The 26,910-nt window shown below is 47.2% G+C and overlaps 1 protein-coding gene across 2 annotated transcripts in view; it reads right to left on the bottom strand.

Moving 5' to 3' along the window:
* Positions 1–309: 309 nt before the first annotated feature.
* Positions 310–26,910, bottom strand: part of ZMAT5 (zinc finger matrin-type 5) — a 32,308-nt gene continuing 5,707 nt past the window's right edge. The window contains exons 2-6 of one of the 2 annotated variants that reach the window (XM_075319969.1): positions 24,304–24,366; positions 23,354–23,434; positions 20,237–20,339; positions 4,868–4,970; positions 1,470–1,554 (exon numbers count right to left, since the gene is read on the bottom strand). In XM_075319969.1, the coding sequence (XP_075176084.1) occupies positions 4,892–4,970; positions 20,237–20,339; positions 23,354–23,434; positions 24,304–24,366 (326 nt within the window). In that variant the 3' untranslated portion in view covers positions 1,470–1,554; positions 4,868–4,891. Of the gene's footprint in view, positions 1,555–4,867; positions 4,971–20,236; positions 20,340–23,353; positions 23,435–24,303; positions 24,367–26,910 lie in introns of both variants that reach the window. The other variant, XM_075319968.1, reaches the window with a different exon arrangement.

The raw sequence follows: 26,910 nt of genomic DNA, 5'->3' as shown, positions 1-26,910 counted from the left end.
CAGGATAGTAACTGTCTCTCTGTCTCTCCCAGTTTCTGTCTGTGTGTCGCTGTGTCTCTTTCCTTGTCTTTCTGTGTCTATCTCGCTGTCTGTATTTGTATCAGTCTGTCTTCATCTATGTCTGGCTGTGTCTTTCTTTATCTCTGTGTCTGTCTCTATGTGTGTGTCTGTCTGTCTCCCTCTTTCCTGTCTGTCTTTGTCTCTTTCCCAAACTGTCTCTTAGCCCATCTGTTTCTGTCTGTCTCTTTCCACATCTGTCTCTCTCTCTATCCGTCTCACCACTGACATCTTATTACCTCACACATAAGCTTCTTATATTAAACAGTTTATTTTGTTCCTATAGCAATCACTGACAGTTGCCATTAATAGCCTATAGCTCCCACCTCCATTCAGTTTAATGGAGGCAGAATTTTGGAGAGTAACTGTAATGCACGGGGTTACATTTTCCTGTCAAAACATAGTCTGACGTTCCCTGGGTCACATGGAGGGTCTGTGCAAAACTTGATTATTGTAAATGCGACGGTGTGGATTCCTTTAGTGGACACACACAGCTTAATATATATATATGTATATTTTTTTGCAATATGGTTCTCCTATATGCTGTGTATTGTTCTCTACTTTATCACCCAAAACAAACATAAAACAAAGCCTGACATATTGCAGATTTCAAATTAAGCAGGCGGTGACTTAATTCTGAGAATTCTTTTTTTCCCCCTAGAGTTTGTGGATGAAATTATGTAAAATCTTTCACAATGCAAATTCTGTGTTAAGCAGCGACATTTCTGCATGCAAATTAAATTTGGGGAAATCTGCAGTGTATAAAACCCATGGGAGCATACAATTTACATTGATTTCTATTGATGTACAAGAGGTGTATTTACTGACATCAGATTTCCAAACACTCGTTTAAAAAATAAATAAATTGTAAAATGTTAAAGTGATTTTCCAATGTGTAATCAATATATTAGAGAATATGGGAACAACTAACTGTTACAGTATAGTTATTTTATACCAATCATTAACAGCAGTAAAAAAGAAAATATAAAAAAAAAAATACAAAATTTAAACAATGTATATTATTAGATAAGACACAGGAATACAACATGACATTATATAATTGACAGCAATAACCTTCATACAACAACTTCACTACATGGGACAGAAAGGTAAATTTGCCACGACGTACATGAAAGTTCCATTCACAAATTTAATGTTCAGTGTGCAGACTCCGCATCTTGCACATTATAACAGAAGATGGATAGGGCTGGAAGTGTACGGGGCGGGTCACTGCACTCGGATCAAGCAATCCAAATGCAATGACAACCCCCCCAGTGCACCTCCAAGGTAGTAGATTTCCCATAACAAGCGTCAGAGCGCTATAAAATAGGTATTATTTTTATTAGGGAGCTTCCCTTTCGTCTGGCTTAGCCCCATTCAAGGACAACTGGGTGCTCCTCATCTGCAGCTGTGGGGGGGTGGAGTGACGGAGGCAGGTCACAAAGGGGAGGCCACCCTGGTGGTAAATGGTAAACCGGACGTTCAGATACGGAGACACTGAAAAGAGAAAAGGTGAAAATTGTGATGCTTACAGCTCTAAAAAAATAAATAAATATTTTTTAACTAAGTGAAACTATTGACCATACTGACCCACATAATACTTTGGGACTAATGACTACAACATCCAAACTTTCCATCATATTCTTTGAACATAAATGGACACTCACGGCCTTCCCATCTCAGCTATTCAGAGCCACAATTCAAGGATCCAGTTGGCTGTTTTGTTCCATTTAATTTAAAAAAAATGAATAAATCAATCCACTGGGGATCAACCGATATAAAATAGTGCAGGGATTTCAGTCCAGTGAACCTCTAAATGTCTTCTTATTCTATGTTAGAGGCGTTTTACTATTGCAGAAGGTACAGCAATCTTGTAAAGAGGTTTAGATTTATTGCCCCCAAAAAACATTAAGTGAAGGAGTCAGAAGGGATGTCCATCAAGAAGCATTATCCAGTCGGGCCTCACCAATGCAATATTTCAATGCCTTCATATTATTTGAAGGAACTAGTGTTCTAAACTATAATGTCTATTCTTGTTAATCGTATAAAAAAAGGCTGCTGATATTCATATGTAACTACTAAAATAGTACTGCAGCGGTGACATCACGTCAATTGTACACATCACGGCTGCAGTGGGCCATGCTGTCTATATCAAGTTTCTGAGCTGATTGACTGCAGCAGTGATGCACACTATCAACATGACCTAACAAAAATACAGCTGCAATCTGAGATGCAAGGTTTTGCAAACATTGAAAATAGGAATTTGGACATGCTGCTAAGGAAATAAAACTTAAAAATGGAGACACAATGGATAAAAAAAGGCCAGGTTTATGTGAGCCTAGCAGCCAGCGTCAAGGCGTATCTCTTATGCTGGGTCCCCCATCTAAATGCCTCTATCTGGGCATAACACTGGCCTCTTAGGCTTCAAGGGTCTCAGTTTTTAAACACATGTCCGCAGCAGTAATGAATGTCCAAATTCCTATATTCAATGTTTGCATACATCTCAGAGTGCAGTTGTATATTTGTTAGAGTAGGTTTCGTGTTCAGTTTGGACCTGCTTACATTTGTTGTCTGTTAGGAAATGCAGTCAGGTTGTTTTTGTTTTTTTTTTTTTTCATTTTACACCATTAACATGTCACTGTTGAAGCCATAGCACCGAGACCATAGTCGTGGTGTAGAAACGATGCAAATTTCGGAGGGTGGAGGGGGCAAGTATCTATACAGTGTTAGGGTACGTTTTTCTAAAATCATTTGGGATCCAAGTCCTTAAGGCTGGAGACATACTTTCGTGTGACTTGAGCGAGGATCTCATCACCCGGACCAGCAGCGGCTCTCTTGACAGAAGCGCGTTCGCTTCATGTGTTTCTATGCAGCTGACACGCTTCCGTCAGGAGAGCCTCTGGGTGAGCGATGCTTGCGAGAGTCACATGCAAGTGTGATACCAGCCTAAAAGGGAATCTGACAGCTGATACATGCCTGTGGACTGGGTAGTATGTATGTATCAGCCATAGATGTTTAACGCTGAAAATCTGTGGCATTTCGGAGAAAACTATTGATTATTTAGTAGAATAGCACCTTCTCCCCTCTACCTTGACTGACAGGGAAAGACCTACATGCAAATGCAGGAAGAGACCTGTCAGTCACTGGCAGTGTAGAAGGCACCGAGGATGCACCCGTCCCACTAGTCTCCCATGCAGCTTGGTTCCCGGTGGTTATTAAACTATGTTATTCTCTGAACCTCCGCAGCATTTCATAGTCAAACATACATGGCTAAAATCATGCAGCCAGAGTCTGATATATGCTGCCTCATTTACGAGCAGTATGCATCAGCCACCAGGTCCCCTTTAAAATGCTAATCACAAAAAGCAGCTCAGTGCAATGGTATTATAGCTTCAAAACAGCAGAGTATAGTACGGCAGATTTGGAAGCCTGGCTGTCAAGTATGTGCTATATTTTCCATAATCTAAAAATACAGTTTTCTAAACCAAACTCCCATGCCTTGTACTATATACTATATGCCACGTGTGAAATGTCCTTTAAAGAGAGCCTGTGAGGTCCACAATCTCCAATATGGCGGTATGGGTGCAGATTTCATTTGATCTGGTCTTTTATGAAACTTACAAAGGCGTGTGAAGAGTCTGCAACATCAAGTAGAGTAATGAGGCCGGCCTGTTCATCCCCTGGGCATGATTAAAGGGAAGATGCCGAGATTGGAGTTTTTTTTTTATAGTTTTTGTTATGAAATTAATTATTTTCAATATTAAATTGGTTTACTTCGTTTTTATTTAATTTTATTTTTCTCAAAGACACAAAGACAGAGCTGCTATCTTGGATTTGCAGTTTATAATCACAGTTTCACACCACAAATACTTCAGCTCCCTATGCAGAGAGAGATTAGTTGGTATCCGACCCCATCTCCTGCACTGTGGCTGCTGTGACCTGGACACTCTCCCTGGGCTGTCCAGATCACAGCTCTGGGAGGAGACTGCCACCATCTTTGTGGAGCCTACAGCGTGTACTGTGCGCTCCACTTTCCCCCTGAGGATGGGGTCAGCGGTGATCTGCAGCCTGGTATTGTACTACAGATGTCATGCTGCAATAACCGCTCCTGTGCAAGGGAGGATAGTAGCTGTGATCGCAGCGTGACAACTATAGTACAATACCAGGCTCAGGCGGCAGATCACTGTTGGCCGCAGCCAGTTCTCACCTCGGCAGTTCTTCCGGTTAGCACTATGCTCGGCACAGAGCATAGGTAAATGCAGGGGGCACAGCACTGGGGAACGTTGGGGGCACAGAGCGCACTGGGGGCAGAGTGATATCATCTCTGCGTGCGTTATCACAGACAACAGCAGCAGGAGACCGGAGATCAGCGCTGGAGGAGGTGAGTAAAGCTTTTTTTTTTATTTTACTATGGGCAGCAGCACGGGGGACATATCTAACACAGGGGGGGGGGGAATCATGTGCGATCAAAGGAGGGCACAGGCAGATATAATATACCCCAGCCCCCCAGCGTGATGCAGTTTCAGCACCACACTGCTGGACAGCGGCTGTGCATATTATATGAGCAGGAGCAGGAGATCTAACGCTGCTGCCCGCAGCTGTCACCTGCCTCCAGCACCGCAGTGCATAATATTATAATTAATTTTTTATATTATATATATATATATATATATATATATATATATATATATATATATATATATATATATATATATATATATATATATATATATATATATATATATATTATATATATGTCCAACAATGTAGACCAGCTCACTCCTGTGAATCACCTGGAACCTCAGCTGACCTGGTTAACTCCGTTGTGCCTGGATCAGGACGTAGGAGTCCATCCATACAAATGTGAACAACGACAAGGCAGAGTCCAGCAATAGCGTGAGCAATCCAGGATGCTGTTAAAAAAAAAAATTCTTTTTATTCATAAATTCATTAAAATATATGGTCCAAGCAATTTAGAACAGCATTATCGCAGGAAAATAGCGCAGATAGGACTACGCGTTTAAGCGGTAAAATCCGCCTTCTTCACGGTCCAGAATCACATTCTTGGACCATTATATTTTAATGAATTTATGAGTAAAAAGAAAGAAAAAAATTTTGAAACAGCATCCTGGATTGCTCACGTTATTGCTGGACTCTGCCTTGTCGTTGTTCACACATACACACATACACACACCCACCCGTATATTCGGTTTATAAGCCGCACCCCCTACTTTCCACCACAATTTGGGGGAAGAAAAGTGCGTCTTATAAAGCAAAAAATACAGTATATTTTATACACGCACACTGTATATATAAATTATATACATTTTTATTATTTGCACCTGAACTTCAGTGAACAAACACTAAAATTTTACCATCTATAGAGAAACTAGCACAGAAATTCATGCTGAGCTGAAACCGAGAAAAAAAAAAAAAAAAATGTAACTGCACTCCGTCCCTGCGACTTCAAAAATATTCATAAGCATTGATATCAGTTGAAAACTGGAAGCAGCCGCTTTATATATCCATGGATTACATATGCATGTTAGGCCTGCAGCTCTTTATCCAGCGTGTCAAATACCTGCATTTGTGACTCAATGAATCAATCACACAACGGCACTTTACAGAACCGCTGTCAAAGAAAATCATAGGGAAAGACAGATATGCGACAACTGCACGGACATATTTCAATCTGTGCGAATCTTAGACTGGCCACGGGCCACAGAGCAGCGAATACTTTACAGTGCGGGTTTATAGGTAGGACGGCACCCGATTGACAATTCACTGTTTAAAAAGGCACAAGAAGCGGGAAATGCTTTTACTTCTTAAAGAGGAAACTCTGGAATTGGCGGAGAAGTTCGTAATAAAGATTATTTGGGGACATTTTAGCTGAATGTTTCCATTTTGCCCGATTGATAGTCATCGCTGCCAAGAACAATGGGAGCCATGATTTATTTTTGTGTCTTCAGTTGTACTCTGCCATCTAGACTGTAACCAATTGCTCTTCAATTGCTATTCATTTAACAACCATAAAGTCTGAAAACTCCTGGAGTCAAAAATTGGCATTCTCAAGCCGTGTCAACTGGAAACCTGCGAAACACACTGCTGAGCAAATCCAATATAAAAAGCGCAGATTCTGAAAGCAAGGCCAGCATGCACCAATAAATGCATTATATTGGCTATATGGTCAATCATAAAAATACACCAATAACACAACCCAACACTAATACATATTTGTATTATACATAAGAATAATTATGTACAATTGTTGCATAATATATTCTGAGATATGTATATATATATATATATATATATATATATATATATATATATATATATATATATATATATATATATATATATATATATATATATATATATATATATATATATATATATATATATATATATATATATATATATATATATATATATATCTATGACGGCCGGTATGTCACGCCCCGGTTGTGCTCCCTCCATGTATAGAAAGCAACTCCACTCCAGGGTTAATGCAGTTTCCCTGCAGGCTGAAAGGAGGGTTAAAAGGAAACAGGAACATGGGCGTGGGTCCCTAGTGTGAGGGAGTGAACACAACTCCCTGAGTTTCTGCCAGAGACACACATGTGTGTGCTGTGTTGGACTTTTGTTTGTGCAATAAACCGTGTGCTGTGACCATTGGTGCCTGGATCCCGTGTCTTCTGCCGCGCAGCCGACCACGCTACCTCACAGATGGTGGAGAATGCGGGCATGCCAGCCCGGTGAGGTGTAGCATCCATCCCTGGTGACCCAGCAGCGCATGTCCTGGATTCGAGCGGCTATACTACAGCCCAAACCCGGCGACGCCATGGAGGACATACTAAAGCAGCTGGCTCAGGCTAATGCACAGCAACAACAGACCAATGCACACCTGCTCCGGTCGTTGGAACGTCAGCAGCAATCCTTGCAATTGCAGGAACAAAGGCACCAAGAGCAGATGGTTCTCCTGGCCAAGTCGATCCGTGCCGGACCGGCAGCAACAACCCCGGGACAGGGTGACGACGGCAGCGTCCGGAAAACGGCGAGACAAGCGTTGCAAAAGATGACCCCGGGGGATGATGTGGAAGCGTTCCTGGCGGTGTTTGAGCGGGTGGCCGAGCGGGAAAAGCTGCCGACCCCCCAGTGGGCTGAGGTATTGTCGCCCTATCTGACGGGGGAGCCCCAAAAAGCATACCTGGACCTCTGTACCGAGGACGCCATAGAATATGAGACCCTGAAAGCCGAAATACTTGCTCGGTTGGGGGTGAATACCTATGTACGGGCTCAGCGGGTAAATCAGTAGTTCTATGAGGAAGTCAAACCCGTACGCTCCCAGGCCTATGACTTGTTGCATCTGGTAAAGAAGTGGTTGCAGCCTGACACTCTGAGCCCTGCGCAAATGGTGGAAAGGGTAGTGGTTGATCGCTTTGTGCGCACTTTACCAGTCACCATTCAACGGTGGGTAGGACAGGGCGACCCAAGTACCCTGGACCAATTAGTGTGCCTGGTGGAGCGGCATGTGGCTACGCAGGACTTGATACGGGACACTGAGACTTTGCGTGCCGCCCATCGGTCCAGCCCCTCCAAACCTCGGGCCAAGGACCCACCGCGGACAACGGTGCGGGAGTCCGCTACCGTCCCGTCTGAGGCCGCGCCCGCCGTCCCTGAGGTCCGGAAGGTTATGTACCCTAAACGACAACTCGTCAAGGGAGTTTCCTTCCCTATTAGATGTTGGCGGTGCCAGCGGGTGGGACATATGGAAGCCCAGTGTCCACTCACCACGGAGCCCATGGATTGTGGGGTTACCCGGCGGGGTTCAATGTATGCTCAGGCGGTGTGTACCGTGGACCTTGTCTCCCCGGAGACTGAGCCCCACTTGTGCCAAATACAGGTGAATGGATGTCCGGTTACAGGCTTGTTGGATTCCGGAAGCTTAGTGACCCTTGTGCGATCAACCCTAAGGGCTGAAGTAAAGGCCACAGGACGTACCGTGGGGGTGGTTTGCATACATGGGGACCGCCGAGATTATCCCACGGGGATTGTCACCATCACAGCACCCTGCGGTCAGGTGCAACATGAGGTGGGACTTATTAACACTCTTCCCTATGACGTGATATTAGGAAGGGATCTGCCGTATTTTTGGACTCTATGGAAGGGGCCTCCTAAGTCCCCTCAGGTATTGGACAGTCCGGGACCTGAGCCCGACAATCCCGAATCCGGGACACCTGCCGTAGGGGTCCCCATGATAGGGACAGAATGTGAACCCGATAGGTCGCCCCTAGAGGTATTGGCAGGAGAGGCTGAGATGGTCGAGCCCCTCCCGGAGTTGGAGGCGTCCCCGGATACGTTTGGGACAGCCCAACTCCAGGACCCTACATTAATACATGCCCGGAGTCGGGTGACAGTGGTTGACGGGGTGGCACAGCTGCCCGGTGCCCAGGAAAGGTACCCCCATTTCGCTCTTAAACAGGATTTACTCTACCGGGTAGATGAAATACGGGGCGTGGGGGTAGAGCAGTTGGTGGTGCCCCAGCCATATCGCCGGCGGGTCCTCGACTTGGCTCATAAACACCTGATGAGTGGCCACCTAGGGGTCAAGAAAACGCAGGAGCGAATATTGCAAAGGTTCTATTGGCCCGGGGTCTTTGGGGAGGTAAAACGGTTCTGCGAAACCTGCCCGGAGTGTCAGCTTACTGCACCCCTGACCCATTTTCGCAGTCCGTTGGTACCGTTACCCATTATAGAAGTCCCTTTTGAACGGATAGGGATGGATCTGGTGGGGCCCCTCGTAAAGTCCGCTCGAGGGCACCAACACATCCTAGTGATCGTTGACTATGCCACCCGGTATCCAGAGGCGATACCTCTCAGACATACTGCGGCGAAGCTTATAGCTCGGGAGTTGTTTGCTGTGTTCTGCCGGGTGGGGTTGCCCAAGGAGATCCTTACGGATCAGGGGACCCCATTCATGTCTAAAGTGACCAAAGAGCTATGCCGGCTACTCCAGATCAAGCAGTTGCGAACGTCTGTGTATCATCCTCAAACGGACGGTTTAGTGGAGCGATTCAATAAAACCATGCTCAAAAGGGTGATTTCCAAAGACGGGAAAGACTGGGATATGATGCTTCCCTATTTGATGTTTGCCATCCGAGAGGTGCCACAGGCATCCACGGGGTTTTCGCCTTTTGAGTTGTTATACGGGCGACATCCCCGGGGATTCTTGGACCTGGCAAAGGAAACATGGGAGCAGGAGCCCACCCCCCATAAAAGTGTGACTTGAACACATTTTAGGAATGCAGAACCGCATAAGCGCGGTCATGCCAATTGTGAAGGAGCATTTACAGGAGGCTCAGGCCGCGCAAAGTGGCCGCTACAATAGACAAGCCACCGTGCGGACCTTTAAACCCGGGGATCGGGTGTTGGTATTGATCCCCACGGCGGAGAGTAAATTCCTGGCTCAGTGGCAAGGCCCCTACGAGATAAAGGAAAGAATCGGGGTGGTCAACTATAAGGTATTGCAGCCCAGTAGGCGGAAACCTGAACAAATATACCATGTCAACCTGTTAAAACTTTGGCAGGAACGGGAAGGCCTGATGGGTGATTTATCCCCATCTCCCTCTCCCTCCTCTTCGGGTCGTTCAAACCCGGCTCCAGCGACCTCCGGAGAGGACGAACCGGAAGTAAGGATTGGAGAAGCCCTCAGCAAGCAACAGAGGCGAGAGGCCAGACGGCTGGTTCAGCAGAACCCCGATGTCTTCTCCGAGCTGCCTGGTAGGACCAGTCTGATACGACATGACATTGTCACCGAGCCTCACCTGAAGGTACGCCTGAAGCCATACCGGGTACCGGAGGCTCGAAGACAAGCCATATCAGAGGAAGTAAAGACAATGCTACGCCTGGGGGGTCATCGAAAAATCCCGGAGTGAATGGGCTAGTCCCATTGTCCTGATACCAAAACCCGATGGCTCCTTAAGGTTCTGCAATGACTTTAGGAGATTGAACGAAATATCCAAGTTCGATCTCTACCCCATGCCCCGGGTGGATGAGCTGATTGATAGGCTGGGACAGGCGCGATATTTCACCACGCTCGACCTGACCAAGGGGTACTGGCAGGTGCCACTAACGGAGTCCGCCAAGGAGAAAACCGCTTTTGTTACGCCGGAGGGTCTCTTCCACTATGTTGTCTTGCCTTTTGGGTTACATGGCGCTCCGGCCACGTTCCAGAGGTTGATGGACTTAGTGCTGGAACCCCACCAGGCGTATGCATCAGCGTACCTTGATGACATCATTATTTACAGCTCTGAGTGGCAGACCCACTTGGAACAGGTACAAGCGGTGGTGAACGCGCTCCGAACAGCCGGATTGACAGCCAATCCCAAAAAATGTGCGTTGGGGCTCACGGAAGCCCGCTACTTGGGCTACGTAATAGGCCAAGGAGTGATTAAGCCCCAAATTAACAAAGTTGAGGCGATCCAGAAGTGGCCTAGACCCCTGTCCACGAAGCAGGTTAGGGCCTTCCTGGGTATCGTGGGGTACTACAGGAGGTTTGTAAAAAATTTTGCGGGACTATCAGCCCCCTTGACGGACCTTCTCAAAGGCAAGAAGTCCGTCATGGTGCGCTGGACTCCGCAGGCCGAGGACTCCTTCCGGGCCCTGAAGGGGGTCCTGTGCGGACAGCCCGTTCTTGTCAACACTGATTTCCGGAAGGAGTTCATAGTACAGACTGACGCCTCTGAGGTCGGCCTGGGGGCAGTGCTGTCTCAGGTGGTTCAGGGGGAGGAACACCCCGTCACCTTCTTGAGTAGGAAGCTCACCCCTCCCGAGCAGAATTATAGCGTAGTGGAGAAGGAGTGCCTGGCGATCAAGTGGGCCTTGGAGTCCCTACGCTATTACCTGCTGGGACGACAGTTTCGCTTGGTGACTGATCACTCTCCGCTGGTCTGGATGAGGTCCGCCAAGGAACGGAATGCCCGGGTTACCCGGTGGTTCCTTTCTCTGCAGAACTTCCGGTTTACGGTTGAACACCGGGCCGGTAGGTTGCAGGGCAACGCCGATGCCTTGTCCCGCGGCCCGTGTTTGATGGCGGGAGTTCAACCCCGCACGCTTGAACTGAGGGGGGGGGGGGGGGGTATGTGAGACTGTGACCGGGGTTATCTATGACGGCCGGTATGTCTCGCCCCGGTTGTGCTCCCTCCATGTATAGAAAGCAACTCCACTCCAGGGTTAATGCTGTTTCCCTGCAGGCTGAAAGGAGGGTTAAAAGGAAACAGGAACATGGGCGTGGGTTCCTAGTGTGAGGGAGTGAACACAACTCCCTGAGTTTCTGCCAGAGACACACATGTGTGTGCTGTGTTGGACTTTTGTTTGTGCAATAAACCGTGTGCTGTGACCATTGGTGCCTGGATCCCGTGTCTTCTGCCGCGCAGCCGACCACGCTACCTCACAATGAAGGGAATTTTGTTTACTTACCGTAAATTCCTTTTCTTCTAGCTCCAATTGGGAGACCCAGACAATTGGGTGTATAGGCTATGCCTCCGGAGGCCGCACAAAGTATTACACTAAAAGTGTAAAGCCCCTCCCCTTCTGCCTATAGACCCCCGTGCTCCCACGGGCTCCTCAGTTTTGGTGCAAAAGCAAGAAGGAGGAAAAAAAATTATAAACTGGTTTAAAGTAAATTCAATCCGAAGGAATATCGGAGAACTGAAACCATTCAACATGAACAACATGTGTACACAAAAAAACAGGGGCGGGTGCTGGATCTCCCAATTGGAGCTAGAAGAAAAGGAATTTACGGTAAGTAAACAAAATTCCCTTCTTCTTTGTCGCTCCATTGGGAGACCCAGACAATTGGGACGTCCAAAAGCAGTCCCTGGGTGGGTAAATTAATACCTCGTAATAGAGCCGGAAAACGGCCCCTTCCTACAGGTGGGCAACCGCCGCCTGAAGGACTCGTCTACCTAGGCTGGCATCCGCCGAAGCATAGGTATGCACCTGATAGTGTTTCGTGAAAGTGTGCAGGCTCGACCAGGTAGCCGCCTGACACACCTGCTGAGCCGTAGCCTGGTGCCTCAAAGCCCAGGACGCGCCCACGGCTCTGGTAGAATGGGCCTTCAGCCCTGAGGGAACCGGAAACCCAGCAGAACTGTAAGCTTCGAGAATTGGCTCCTTGATCCACCGAGCAAGGGTTGATTTGGAAGCCTGTGACCCTTTACGCTGGCCAGCGACAAGGACAAAGAGTGCATCCGAGCGGCGCAGGGGCGCCGTACGAGAAATGTAGAGTCTGAGTGCTCTCACCAGATCTAACAAGTGCAAATCCTTTTCACATTGGTGAACTGGATGAGGACAAAAAGAGGGTAAGGAGATATCCTGATTGAGATGAAAGGGGGATACCACCTTGGGGAGAAATTCCGGAACCGGACGCAGAACCACCTTGTCCTGGTGAAACACCAGGAAAGGGGCTTTGCACGACAACGCTGCTAGCTCAGACACTCTCCGAAGAGAGGTGACTGCTACTAGGAAAACCACTTTCTGCGAAAGGCGTGAGAGAGAAATATCCCTCATTGGCTCGAATGGTGGTTTCTGAAGAGCCATCAGCACCCTGTTCAGATCCCAGGGTTCTAACGGCCGCTTGTAAGGAGGAACGATGTGACAAACCCCCTGCAGGAACGTGCGTACCTGTGGAAGTCTGGCTAGGCGCTTCTGGAAAAACACAGAGAGCGCTGAGACTTGTCCCTTAAGGGAGCCGAGCGACAAACCCTTTTCCAGTCCAGATTGAAGGAAGGACAGAAAAGTGGGCAAGGCAAAAGGCCAGGGAGAAAAACTCTGAGCAGAGCACCATGACAGGAAAATTTTCCACGTCCTGTGGTAGATCTTGGCGGACGTTGGTTTCCTAGCCTGTCTCATAGTGGCAATGACCTCTTGAGATAATCCTGAAGACGCTAGGATCCAGGACTCAATGGCCACACAGTCAGGTTGAGGGCCGCAGAATGCAGATGGAAAAACGGCCCTTGAGACAGCAAGTCTGGTCGGTCTGGTAGTGCCCACGGTTGGCCGACCGTGAGATGCCACAGATCCGGGTACCACGACCTCCTCGGCCAGTCTGGAGCGACGAGGATGACGCGGCGGCAGTCGGCCCTGATCTTGCGTAACACTCTGGGCAACAGTGCCAGCGGAGGAAACACATAAGGGAGCTGAAACTGCGACCAATCCTGAACTAAGGCGTCTGCCGCCATAGCTCTGGGATCTTGAGACCGTGCCATGAACGTCGGTACCTTGTTGTTGTGCCGGGACGCCATGAGGTCGACGTCCGGCACCCCCCAGCGGCAACAGATCTCCTGAAACACGTCCGGGTGAAGGGACCATTCCCCTGCGTCCATGCCCTGGCGACTGAGATAATCTGCTTCCCAGTTTTCCACGCCCAGGATGTGAACTGCAGAGATGGTGGAGGCCGTGGCTTCCACCCACATCAAGATCCGCCGGACTTCCTGGAAGGCTTGCCGACTGCGTGTGCCGCCTTGGTGGTTGATGTATGCCACCGCTGTGGAATTGTCCGACTGAATTCGGATCTGCTTGCCTTCCAGCCACTGCTGGAACGCTTTCAGGGCAAGGTACACTGCCCGTATTTCCAGAACATTGATCTGAAGTGAGGACTCTTGCCGGGTCCACGTACCCTGAGCCCTGTGGTGGAGAAAAACCGCTCCCCACCCTGACAGACTCGCGTCCGTCGTGACCACCTCCCAGGATGGGGGTAGGAAGGATTTCCCCTTCGATAATGAAGTGGGAAGAAGCCACCACCGAAGGGAAGCTTTGGTCGCCTGAGAGAGAGAGACGTTCCTGTCGAGGGACGTCGGCTTCCTGTCCCATTTGCGAAGGATGTCCCATTGAAGAGGACGCAGGTGAAACTGCGCGAAAGGGACTGCCTCCATTGCTGCCACCATCTTCCCCAGGAAGTGCATGAGGCGCCTCAAGGGGTGTGCCTGACCTTGAAGGAGAGATTGTACCCCCTTCTGTAGCGACCGCTGCTTGATCAGCGGAAGCTTCACTATCGCTGAGAGGGTATGAAACTCCATGCCAAGATATGTCAGCGATTGGGCCGGTGTCAGATTTGACTTTGGAAAATTGATGATCCACCCGAAACTCTGGAGAGTCTCCAGAGTAGCGGTGAGGCTGTGTTGGCATGCCTCTTGAGAGGGTGCCTTGATCAGGAGATCGTCCAAGTAAGGGATCACCGAGTGACCCTGAGAGTGGAGGACCGCTACTACAGTAGCCATAACCTTGGTGAAAACCCGTGGGGCTGTTGCCAGGCCGAACGGCAGTGCCACGAACTGCAGGTGTTCGTCTCCTATGGCGAAGCGCAAGAAGCGCTGGTGCTCTGGAGCAATCGGTACGTGGAGATAAGCATCTTTGATATCGATCGATGCAAGGAAATCTCCTTGGGACATTGAGGCGATGACGGAGCGGAGGGATTCCATCCGGAACCGCCTGGTCTTTACGTGTTTGTTGAGCAGTTTCAGGTCCAGGACAGGACGGAAAGACCCGTCCTTCTTTGGGACCACAAACAGGTTGGAGTAAAAACCGTGACCCTGTTGCTGAAGAGGAACAGGGACCACCACTCCTTCTGCCTTCAGAGTGCCCAGCGCCTGCAGAAGAGCCTCGGCTCGCTCGGGAGGCGGGGATGACCTGAAGAATCGAGTCGGGGGACGAGAGGTGAACTCTATCTTGTAACCGTGAGACAGAATGTCTCTCACCCAGCGGTCTTTTACCCGTGGCAGCCAGGTGTCGCAAAAGCGGGAGAGCCTGCCACCGACCGAGGATGCAGATTGCGGAGGCCGAAAGTCATGAGGAAGCCGCTTTGGTAGCGGCACCTCCGGTGGTCTTTTTAGGACGTGACTTAGACCGCCATGAATCAGAGTTCCTTTGATCTTTCTGAGGCCTTTTGGACGAGGGGAATTGGGACCTGCCCGCGCCCTGAAAGGACCGAAACCTCGACTGCCCCTTCCTCTGTTTGGGGTATGTTCGGTTTGGGCTGGGGTAAGGATGTATCCTTCCCCTTGGATTGTTTGATGATTTCATCCAAACGCTCGCCAAACAATCGGTCGCCAGAAATTGGCAAACTAGTTAAGCGCTTTTTGGAAGCAGAATCTGCCTTCCATTCCCGTAGCCACAAGGCCCTGCGGAGTACCACCGAATTGGCGGATGCAACCGCCGTACGGCTCGCAGAGTCCAGGACAGCATTAATAGCGTAAGACGCCATTGCCGACGTCTGAGCGGTTATGGACGCCACCTGCGGCGCGGAAGTGCGTGTGGCTGCGTCAATTTGCGCTTGACCTGCTGAGATAGCTTGTAGCGCCCATACGGCTGCGAATGCTGGGGCAAAAGAAACACCGATAGCTTCATAGATGGATTTCAACCAGAGCTCCATCTGCCTGTCAGTGGCATCTTTGAGTGAAGCCCCATCTTCCACTGCAAGTATGGATCTAGCCGCCAGTCTGGAGATTGGAGGATCCACCTTGGGACACTGAGTCCAACCTTTGACCACGTCAGAGGGAAAGGGATAACGTGTATCCTTAAGGCGCTTAGAAAAACGCTTATCTGGACAATCATGGTGATTCTGGACTGCCTCTCTGAAATCAGAGTGGTCCAGAAACATACTCGGTGTACGCTTGGGAAACCTGAAACGGAATTTCTCCTGCTGAGAAGCTGACTCCTCCACCGGAGGAGCTGAGGGAGAAATATCCAACATTCGATTGATGGACGCAATAAGATCGTTCACTATGGCGTCCCCGTCCGGAGTATCAAGATTGAGAGCGGCCCCAGGATCAGAATCCTGATCAGCTGTCTCCGCGTCATCAACCAGAGATTCCCCCCGCTGAGACCCTGAACAATATGATGATGTCGAGGGAATCTCCAAGCGAGCTCGCTTAATCGGTCTGGGGCTGGGGTCCGTGTCAGAGCCCCCAGCCTGGGATCTATGAGATACCCCGGGGGGACATTGTTGGTCCAACTGAGGGGGGCCAGGGAACAATGATTCAACAGAGTCCCTGTGCTGAGATACCGGTCTGGACTGCAAGGCTTCTAGTATCTTAGCCATAGTTTCAGAGAGTTTATCCGTAAAGACTGCAAACTCCGTCCCTGTCACCTGGAGAGTGTCAGCAGGTGGCTCCCCCTGGGCCCCTCTTAGCAGAGGCTCCGGCTGAGCAAGTGCAGTAGGGGCCGAGCAGTGCACACAATGAGGGTCAGTGGAACCTGCCGGTAGCGGCGTCGTACATGCGGCGCAGGCAGCATAGTAAGCCTGTGTTTTGGCACCCCTGCCTTTTGTGGGCGCCATGCTATTGTCTTCCCTGAGCAACACAATAGGGATATATAGCCAGAAAACAACTGTGCACTATACAGTGTAAAGTATATACCATAAACATATAATTACACTTCTGCACAATGGGGCTAGCACCACAGGTGCTGCTTACCACCCGCTTAAAGCGGTTGTGAGGCCACCAGAATCCCTGCCTGGGTCTCCCAGAATTTGTCCCCCTCTGCAGCGTCCGAGGAGCTGACAGGAATGGCTGCCGGCGTCCTGAGGAGAGGAGGGAGCCGTGGGCGTGACCCAGAAAGTGCGGGAACTGGTGCCCCACAGTGCACAGTGAGGGGGGTGGAGTATGCAAAGCATTCTCCAGCCCTCATTGCTGCTCGTCTGTACAGCGTCCCGCCCTTCCCCTGCTTGTCAGGGCTGTGGGCGGGAGGAAGAAAGACTAGGCCGCAAAAGCCGGGGACTCGAGTAATAAGCGCGGCCGCCGTAAAAGCGCAGCCGCGCGGAAGTCCCCGGCGCACTACAAGTCCCAGCCGCGCCTCAGTGTTAAACATGGCGGCGGCGGTCAGCGCGGTAGTCCCCCTACATAAAAACACACTCAGCGACGCTGAGTGTGTAATGGCACATTTAACCCGGTCAGCGCCGCGGTCCCCGGTGCACTAGCACACCCAGCAATGCTGGAGTGTTGCTGTGCTCGGTCCCCACGGGGACACAGAGTACCTCCAAGTAGCAGGGCCATGTCCCTGAACGATACCCGGCTCCTATCCAGCAGGCTCCCAGGAGTTGTGGATGAAGCACGGTCTCAGTGCCTGGAGACCGATAGGATCCCACTTCACCCAGAGCCCTAAGGGGGATGGGGAAGGAAAACAGCATGTGGGCTCCAGCCTCCGTACCCGCAATAGATACCTCAACCTTAACAACACCGCCGACAAGAGTGGGGTGAGAAGGGAGCATGCTGGGGGCCCTATATGGGCCCACTTTTCTTCCATCCGACATAGTCAGCAGCTGCTGCTGACCAATCTATGGAGCTGTGCGTGCATGTCTGCCTCCTTCGCACAAAGCATAAAAACTGAGGAGCCCGTGGGAGCACGGGGGGTGTATAGGCAGAAGGGGAGGGGCTTTACACTTTTAGTGTAATACTTTGTGCGGCCTCCGGAGGCATAGCCTCTACACCCAATTGTCTGGGTCTCCCAATGGAGCGACAAAGAAAATATTATAATATATATATATATATATATATTATATATATATATACACACACACACACACACACACATACACACACACACACACACGTATATATACATATACACACACACACACACACACACACACACACACACACATACATATACACACACAAACGAAAAAAAAAGAAAACCCTAATTTTTCCAGTGTTGCATTGTGACATGCAAACAACATTTGACTTTTATTCTGGGAGGTCAGTATGATAGATAGATAGATAGATAGATAGATAGATAGATAGATAGATAGATAGATAGATAGATATCTATCTAACAGTCAGACATTATTTCTGCCCACTAGTTGTTTTAAGGCCCTGTCACACACAGAGATAAATCTGCGGCAGATCTGTGGTTGCAGTGAAATTGTGGACAATCAGTGGCAGGTTTGTGGCTGTGTACAAATGGAACAATATGTCCATGATTTCACTGCAACCACAGATCTGCCAAAGATTTATCTCCGTGTGTGACGGGGCCTTTAGTATAAGGGAATCTGTCAGTGGGTTTTGCTACCTCATCTGATTCTAGCATGATGTAGATAAAGAGATACTGAATCTGTTCTGACACAATTAGAATTTTTAGCTTTAGTCATGTAGCAGAGCTGAGTGAGCTGTCCTGCCCATACCAGTCTATCAATAGACATTATACATTAACAATGAGATGTCAAAGGAGGGGACGAGTTGGACTGCTGTGCACATAACAAAATCAGACCTTGACAATACAGGCATCCCTGAATATCATGTTTTAACCCTTGCAACATGCTGTCTTCAGCTTACATAGCAAAAACCTACTGAATGATTCCCTTTAACCCCTTAATAACCCATGACGTACTGGGTACGTTATGGATTGTGTGAGGTTAATCCCCACCCCCTGCCATGGGCAGGTCGCGGCGATCCGCGCACATATCAGCTGTTTTCAACAGCTGACATGTGTGCCTGCTAGTCACGGGTGGAATAGCTTCCACCCGCGACCATTAACCCCTTACATCTCGCTGCAAAAATCTGGCAGAGAGATGTATATGCGCGCCGCCATGACAGTGACTTACCCCGCCCCCATTGGAAGTCACATGACATGATCACGTGACTTTCGGTGGTTGCCATGGTAGCACAGGGTCATGTGATGACGCCTGTAGCTAACAAGTCACTTCCTCTCAATGCCGGAATACAGCCGGCATTGAAAGTAAAGCACCAAATCTGCAGTTCTCAGCTCTGTAGCTGTGATCTGCAGATAGGGCAGAGCGATCAGATTGCTGATCGCTATAGCCCCCTAGGGGGGACTAGTAAAATTAAAAAAAAAAAAAAAGTACCTAAAAGTTCAAATCACAACCCTTCCACCCCATTGAAAATTAAAGGGTTAAAAAAATAAAAAAAATACACATATTTGGTATCGCCGCGTTCAGAAATGCCCGATCTATCAAACCATAAAATTAATTAATCTGATCAGTAAACGGCGTAGCGGCAAAAAAAATTCCAAACACCAAAATTACGTTTTTTGGTCGCCGCAAATTTTGCGCAAAATGCAATAACAGGCGATCAAAACATAGCATCTGCGCAAAAATGGTACCGTTAAAAACGTCAGCTCGAGACGCAAAAAATAAGCTGTCACTAAGTCTCAGATCCGTAAAAATGAGAATGCTATGGGTTTTGAAAAATGGCGCAAAACGTGCGCCACTTTTTTTGGGCACGCTTGTGAATTTTTTTTAACCCCTTAAATACAAGTAAACCTATTCATGTTTGGTGTCTACAAACTCGCACTGACCTCCGGCATCACAATGACCCATCAGTTTTACCATATAGTGAACACGGTGAATAAAACATCCCAAAAGCTATTGTGACATCACACTTTTTTTGCAATTTTTCTGCACTTGGAATTTTTTTTGCCGTTTTCCAGTACACTATATGGTAAAACTTATGGTTTCATTTAACACTAGAAGTCTCAGAGAGGGGTCATTTAACATTTCTACCATTGGAACCCTATGGAGCTCAAAATTCCTGGGACTTCTAGTGTTAAAAGTACAACTTGTCCCGCAAAAAACAAGAAAGATTGACAGAAAAATAAAAAAAAAAAAAAAGTTACGGCTCTCAGAAGAAAGAGGAAAAAAAACAAAAAAAACGGAAAAACACAAAATGCCCGGGGGCTGAACGGGTTAAGAAAATTAAAAAAAAAACCAAACCTATGTGCTTCCATCAGAGTGATGCAATCGTATAGTGTGGGCACCACAATACAGATACAAATTATAGTAGTGTACATATGCATATTTTTCTGCATAGCATAGCCTAGTTGTAGCATATATACTGTTTCTGTGCAAGCCTCCGCCACAGAGAGCTGTTCAGGACTATGAAGCCTTTTGAATACATTTTTATATAAAGTCATGCTGTTGATAAAGCAGCAAGAGCTTATAGCTCAAGTCCCAAAAATCCATGTCAATTAAGCCACGTCAGCCAATGCTACATAGGAGATTGAGGTTTGAGGCATGGGCAGAGACACATACTACCAATGCTTTGTCTTAAGTCTATTTTGTGCTGTTAAGATACACAACATCAGAAAGCACAGTGGTAGAGATCAGAAAGGTAATGTGAAGAGAATACAATAGATGGTGCCTAGCGCCCCCTGCTGGACTTACCTGTCACTGCGCACGCTCTCTCTCTTGGCTCTCTTTTCCAACCAAGACTCTACATGACAAGGAGGAATCTGCTTACTTATTTCTTCCTTCATTCTCCTCTCATCTATACAAAGGATATAACAAGTCACAACAAAATCCAAAGTCTGTTTTCTATCATTCGTTGCTGATGCGCAGATCCAGTGGTTGTCCTTGTGGAGGGCCATGACTAGTGCCCTGTATGACTCGCAGAATGACTACATTTTGGAATAGGTCATCAGCAACCATGCTACGTGCAGTGTATACTGAGAGCGATGACAAATATATTACTAAGCGTGCCACCTTTGATATCTGAATGCACAGTCTATATACGCCACTCCATTTTTCATAAACAGATGTAATTATCACCCAAAGCACAATATCCGCTGGAAAGAAATAAGGAAAAAGAGAAGCTCTCTTTCATCATAATTAAAAAAAACATGAGGCTAATAATTCATGAATACTGGAGGGTTGTCTCTAATTTATACATGAGTACTTGGTAGATTTTGCATAATATTCACAAACGCGGCTAATGGCAGGAATAGAACGGGGGAATTGTGTGGGATGAGGAGACGACAAATGTCAACTACTCAGTACCACAAGCCAAGCTAGACATTTAACCCGCATCCACCTGCGGCCAGCTTTCATTTTCAGGTTTGCTGATTTTATTGAAATAAAAACAGGGCCCAGTAAGTGACACATAGCTGGAATCAGTGTCTCAGCCCTACATCACAGTGCTATCATATTAGGCTAAGTTCACGTCCTCTAGTCATCCGTTGGGAAACAGATTTCTGCAGGATCATTTTTTTTTTTTGTTACCATGGGAGTCTATGGAAAATGGATCGTTTAACGGATTGCTATTTAACCATCTATTGTACTTGCATTTGTAACAGAGCCATTGTTTTCTTAACTGATCTGTTACAAATGGACGATAAATAGCAATCCGGTAATGGATCTGTTCTTCATAGACTCCCATCGTAAGAACGAATCCAGCCAACATCTGTTATTTAACAGACGAAAAAAAAAAAAAAAAAGCTGTGTTTACACAACTTTTTTGCAAACTGATCTCTAACGGAGCTATAATAACCGATGACTACAAGACATGTGAACTTAGCCTTACATAGCAAAAACCTGCTGACAGATTCCCCTTGCCTTAAAAAGACGGGTTCACTACTCTGCAATAGTGGCCACCTCTGTAAAACTGATGAGGAAGGCTTTTTCTAAATACCTTGTTCAGCCAATTCTACCTCTGAGCGGCACTATTGCGGTCCGCTCATCTCCATGAAGTGACCCCCGGGCTCCGTTACACCTGAGATCTAGTGAGGTCAGGTTAACTGGAATTTGACGTGACATCACCATGGCAGCCCCAGTCTCCACGAGTGACCAGGCTGTGGGCAGAGTCTCACCACTCATCACAGCCCAGCATCACTCCTGCTTGGGGCGCCCTGCAGTTTAGGAGAGCATGCGTGACATGCTGCGCTGTGACGCTGGGCTATGATGAGCAGTGAAACACTGCCCACAACCCAGTCACTCAGAAGACTGGGGCCACCTGGGTGACGTCAGGTCACCTAAAGGTTGACAGTCTCAGAGGTCATGGAGCCCGGGGGTCACTTCACGAGGATGAGAGGTCTGTAATAGAACCGCTCACAGGCAGAATTGGCTGAACAAGGTACTTGTAAAAAGCCTCCCCTATCAGTTTTACAGTGATGTGGCTACTACTGCAGAGTAGTGAACCACCCCTTTAACATTCTAGCTGCAGTTGGGGTTTAGCGCTCACTCCTTGTTGCTGTAGTTGAAGTAGATCACGCATTTAAAAGGGAACCTGTCAGCAGATTTGGGGCCTACAAGCTGCGGCCACCACCAGTGGGCTCTTATATAAAACATTCTAACATGCTGTATATAAGAGCCCAGGCCGCTGTGTAGAACGTAAAAAAACACTTTATAATACTCATCTAAATGGTCGTTGTGGTGCAGGCCAGGCATATGGGCGTCTCCGTTCTCTGAGTCCAGAGCCTCCTCATTCGGCCATCTTTGTCCTCCTTCTGAAGCCTGGGTGCACGACGCGTCCTACATCATACACATGCGCCGGCATTGAGGTTCTGTGCATGAGCACCTCAATACTTTGATCTGCCCTACTCAGGGCAGATCAAAGTGTGTCTGTAAAGGACCTCAGTGCCGGCGAGTGTGCATGAGGTAGGACGCGTCATGCACCCAGGCCTCAGAAGAAGGACAAAGATGGCTGAGAGAGGAGGCGCCGGACCCAGAGAACGGTGATCCCATCTGATCAGTCTGCTCCGCACCGACCGATTAGGTAAGTATTATAAAGTGATTTTTACGTTCTACACAGCGGCCTGGGCTCTTATATATAGGATGTTAGAATGCTGTGTATAAGAGCCCACTGGTGGTGGTGGCTACAGCTTATAGGCAATAAACAGGGTGACAGGTTCCCTTTAAAAAAAAAAAAAATAAATAAATAAATCAAGAAAAGTTTTACATCCTTTTTTTCTGACTAATAGAAGGGGAGACATTAGGGGGAAGAAAAAACAAAACAAAAAAAAAAAAAACACAACAAAGATCACTTTCCCTCCATAGCCTTAACTGACACTTAAGGGTGCTTTACACGTTGCGACATCGCTAACGATATATCGTCGGGGGTCACGTCGTTAGTGACGCACAACCGGCGCCGTTAGTGACATTGCAGGGTGTGACACCTAGGAGCGACGAATGCAAAAACGTCAAGAATCGTTGATACGTTGCTCCTTTTCATAATATCGTTGGTGGGGCATGCCGCTGGTTGTTCGTCGTTCCTGCGGTATCATACATCGCTATGTGTGACGCCGCAGGAACGACGAACATCTCCTTACCTGCGTCCACCGGCAATGAGGAAGGAAGGAGGTGGGCGGCATGTTCCGGCCGCTCATCTTTGCCCCTCCTCTGCTATTGGGCGGCCGCTTAGTGACGCCGAACTCACCTCCCCCTTGAAGGAGGGATTGTTTGGCGGTCACAGTGACGTCGCTGAAAAGGTATGTGCATGTGAATACACAAGAGTATGGCCAGTTTTAGACGTTACAAATTTAAGCTACAGACTGATACTATTCTCACCTTCAGCATGAGATTTCAGAACATCCAGGTCTTGTGCTGTCAAATGTGAAAAATGGCAGGAAGGACCAAAGTCACAAAGACCTGAAAAATGGAGGAGTAAAAAGCTTAAAACAAGGAACGCTAACAACAGAAGATGTACACTTAAAAAAAAAAAAAAAAATCATAAATTTTTTTTCCTCCTTTTGTGGAGACGCGAGTGTTCTCAGCAGGGAGAACACAGTGAAAGTCCACTGCGCCCAGAACCTTGACCAAGTGCACGGACACTGCATTCTTCTGCGGAGAACATTCACGGGAGGGGAAGACACTGTCTGGAACGCAGCATTTCGGGATCATGGGCACATACCCTAATTGTATATTGTATCAGGCAGAAAATAAAAGGATTACACTACCATTTTGATGAGCTGGTAGATTTCCCAACAAGTACTTTACAAATTTCCAAAGACCCCTATTCACCAGCTGGAGGCCACAAGTGTGCTGGGTTTTTTTGGCCACTCTCTGCCCAGCAAGCATTCGAATACTGTTTAACACTGATGTATAAGAAAGATTGTGTTTTCCAATATACATAGACCCAAGATACAACAGTAACAAAAAAAAAAAAAAAAGCCAAAATACTCTGTGCGGTGTCCAATTTTAAACAATGTACCCCTATGATGGAAGGGTGTCTAAGCATCCACCCCGACTATAGCCACTGTTGGTCGTATACCAGTGGCCCTAAACACCATGTGTTCCTATCCTGGTGTATGCGGTTTGTACTGTAACATCTGGTGACAGACCTGCTTTTGTTAAGAGCTATAAAAGGTAGGTCGCTGCTGTCATCTCCGTCGTGTTTATACAAAAGAGGGTTACATTTCATCTTCACGTTTACAAGGATCACTTACATATCGGCTTTACAAACGATAGTTTAGCATCATTCTTGCACCTTTACATCAAGTTTTATAATCAATACCCACCTGTCTGAAGAAAGCGTCTGCACAGTTTCTTCGATTCCTCTTCTGCAAGGATCTGTGTAGCATCTAATATAGAGAATAATAATTCAAAAAGGTAAGAAGGCTCCACAATTAAATACAAAAATGCAGTGTAGATATACAATTCTTACTGTAAATTAGCTATTAATATACAACTGCAAAAAAAAAAAAAAAAAGTGAACACTTGGAAAATATTGATATTTTTGCTTCATTTATTGATAAAATGTGGCCCGATTATTATCCAAGCCATAATCACAGATGAACACCATCTACATAAAGAACACAGTTGCAGCGCTCAGGCCTTACCTAGAGCACGAGTACATCAGTGCAGGCAGAAGCCAGAACAACCTGCAAACCCCCTTTAAAGGGGGAAGATTTGCAGAATGGTGAGGAACAATTTTAGCCCATTCCTCTCTGCAAATGTTTGAGTTTATCAATATTTCTGGGATGCTTTACGTGCAGATCATGCCACCACATCGCCTGACTCGGCCATTCTAAAACACATAGGGTCTGATTCATCAAAAGCTTTCATTCCAAGAAGCCGGCATAAAAGCATTGAAAAGTTGTAATTTCTCTACGCAACATACAGTAAATCACAAAAGGGAGTACACACCTCATTTTTGTAAATATTTCATTATATCCTTTGAAGGAACAGCATTGAAGATATGACACTTTGATACAATGTAAAGTAGTCAGTGTACAGTTTGTATAACAGTGTAAATTTGGTGCCCTCTAAATAACTCAACACACAAAGAAGGGGGTGGGGAGACTAGAAAGATTGCCAACACCTTGAAACTGAGCTGCAGAGTACGGTGGCCAAGACCATCCAGCGGTTTAACAAGACAGGTTCCACTTAGAACAGGCCTCACCATGGTCAACTACAAAAAGGTTGAGTGCACATGTTCAGTGTTCTATTTTGAAGAGACAATCTCTGGATATAAGTATGACTGCTGTCAGCACTGCTGCAGAGATTACAGGAGTGGGGAAGAAGGTATCAGCCTGTCAGTGCTCAGACCATACGCCGCACACTGCAACAAACTGGTCTGCATGGCTGTCATTCCAGAAGGAAGCCTGTTATGATTCAGGAACCGAGGAGCATCAAAAAAAAAAAAAAAAATGCAGAAACCCAAAAAGGTAACAGAGTGGCTGGAACCTTAACTGACTACAGACCTAATCCAGACACGCAACTAGAAGTAGCCGTGGGACGAGCCTACGATGACCTAGTCGTCTCGACACAGCCGGAGAACTAAATATTCTTACAGAGCGAAATATTAGAAAAGCTAAACCGCCTCAGAGCAATCCCCAAAGAATAGATAGCCCCCCACATGTAAAGACTACGGTGATATAGGAAAACACAATACAAAGCTAGATAAAACAAATTCAGCAAAGGTGAAGCCCAAACTATCTTTATAGGAAAGAATAGGAAGGAGCAACTGTCTGTAGCCGTAAAAACCCTAATAAATGTCAGCACGCCTGATATGGAAAAAACCCTGAGGTCACATGACCTCTCCCCCACTATATCATCACACTGTTACTGGAATCCAAAAAACACTAATATAGATGAGGGACTGAATTAATAGCAAGCATGACAAAACACATTGCAGAATCATGGAGCTAAGTATACAGACACAACCAGCATGGAATGATCCAATTCCACCAAGAACTCCACACAGACAAAATAGGAATCAAGCATAGTATCAAAGCAGAAAAAAAAAACAACAAAAAAGTGAAAGCAATAAGCAGAGAAACAAGACCACTTATCTGAGAGGAGTTCTGGTAGAGAGCAGGGCTGGGTTCAGAATGTACTTAAAAAGAGGTTATCCGGCTTATTTTGCTTTTTTTTTCTTTTTTTTTTATTATTATTTCCTAATTGGGCTCCATTGGGGTAGGTAAGTAGATAGTGACTACTTACCTGCCCTGCTGTTAGCCCCTCTCCCCCCAGCTCAGAGCGGTCATGTGACCGCTCCTGCCGCAATTTTGCTGCTTTCAGTCATTTCAGGTCAACAGGGACAGGACCATGTTGACATGCAAATCAGTGAACAGCATGTTGCTGCCCTGCTGCTTAGTGGGCAGGTATAGTGTGATGAGTACTTGCCCCCTCCCACACACTCCGTAGTCTCCCTCCCCCGCCTCCTGTGCCCAGCTACGTGTGACCTGATATTCCAGCCGATTCAGTCTGATCGCCCGGCTGCCAGCTTTTCAGAGCGATGAGCTGATCGTTCTCTCTCTCTCTATATCAGGTGATCGCTCTGAAAAGCCGGCAGCCGTTAGGATAAGTGGAGCAATGACTGTTAGGGCATAAGTAAGCATTATGAAAGTATTAGTGGGAAAGTAAAGTGGCAGAGACAGTCAGCAAACAGCAGTAGCTCTTACCTTTTGGGCACTTCTGGGACATTTCTACAATATGGTAGCCTTGCACTTTTAAAGGTGAGCCTTGTTGACATATATAAGACCCAGGATAGTGTTTCTGGGTTTTTTTTATTCCCAAACATGGGAACTTTTATCCCAGTTATTCATTCACTATAGAGCCATTAGGAAACGTTACGCATAGCCCCATAGAGAATAAATTAATGAAGCGACGGAGCATATGCA

Source organism: Anomaloglossus baeobatrachus, chromosome 1, assembly GCF_048569485.1.
Source record: "Anomaloglossus baeobatrachus isolate aAnoBae1 chromosome 1, aAnoBae1.hap1, whole genome shotgun sequence".
Lineage (NCBI taxonomy): Eukaryota > Metazoa > Chordata > Amphibia > Anura > Aromobatidae > Anomaloglossus > Anomaloglossus baeobatrachus.
This window is presented reverse-complemented; position numbering and strand designations above follow the sequence as displayed.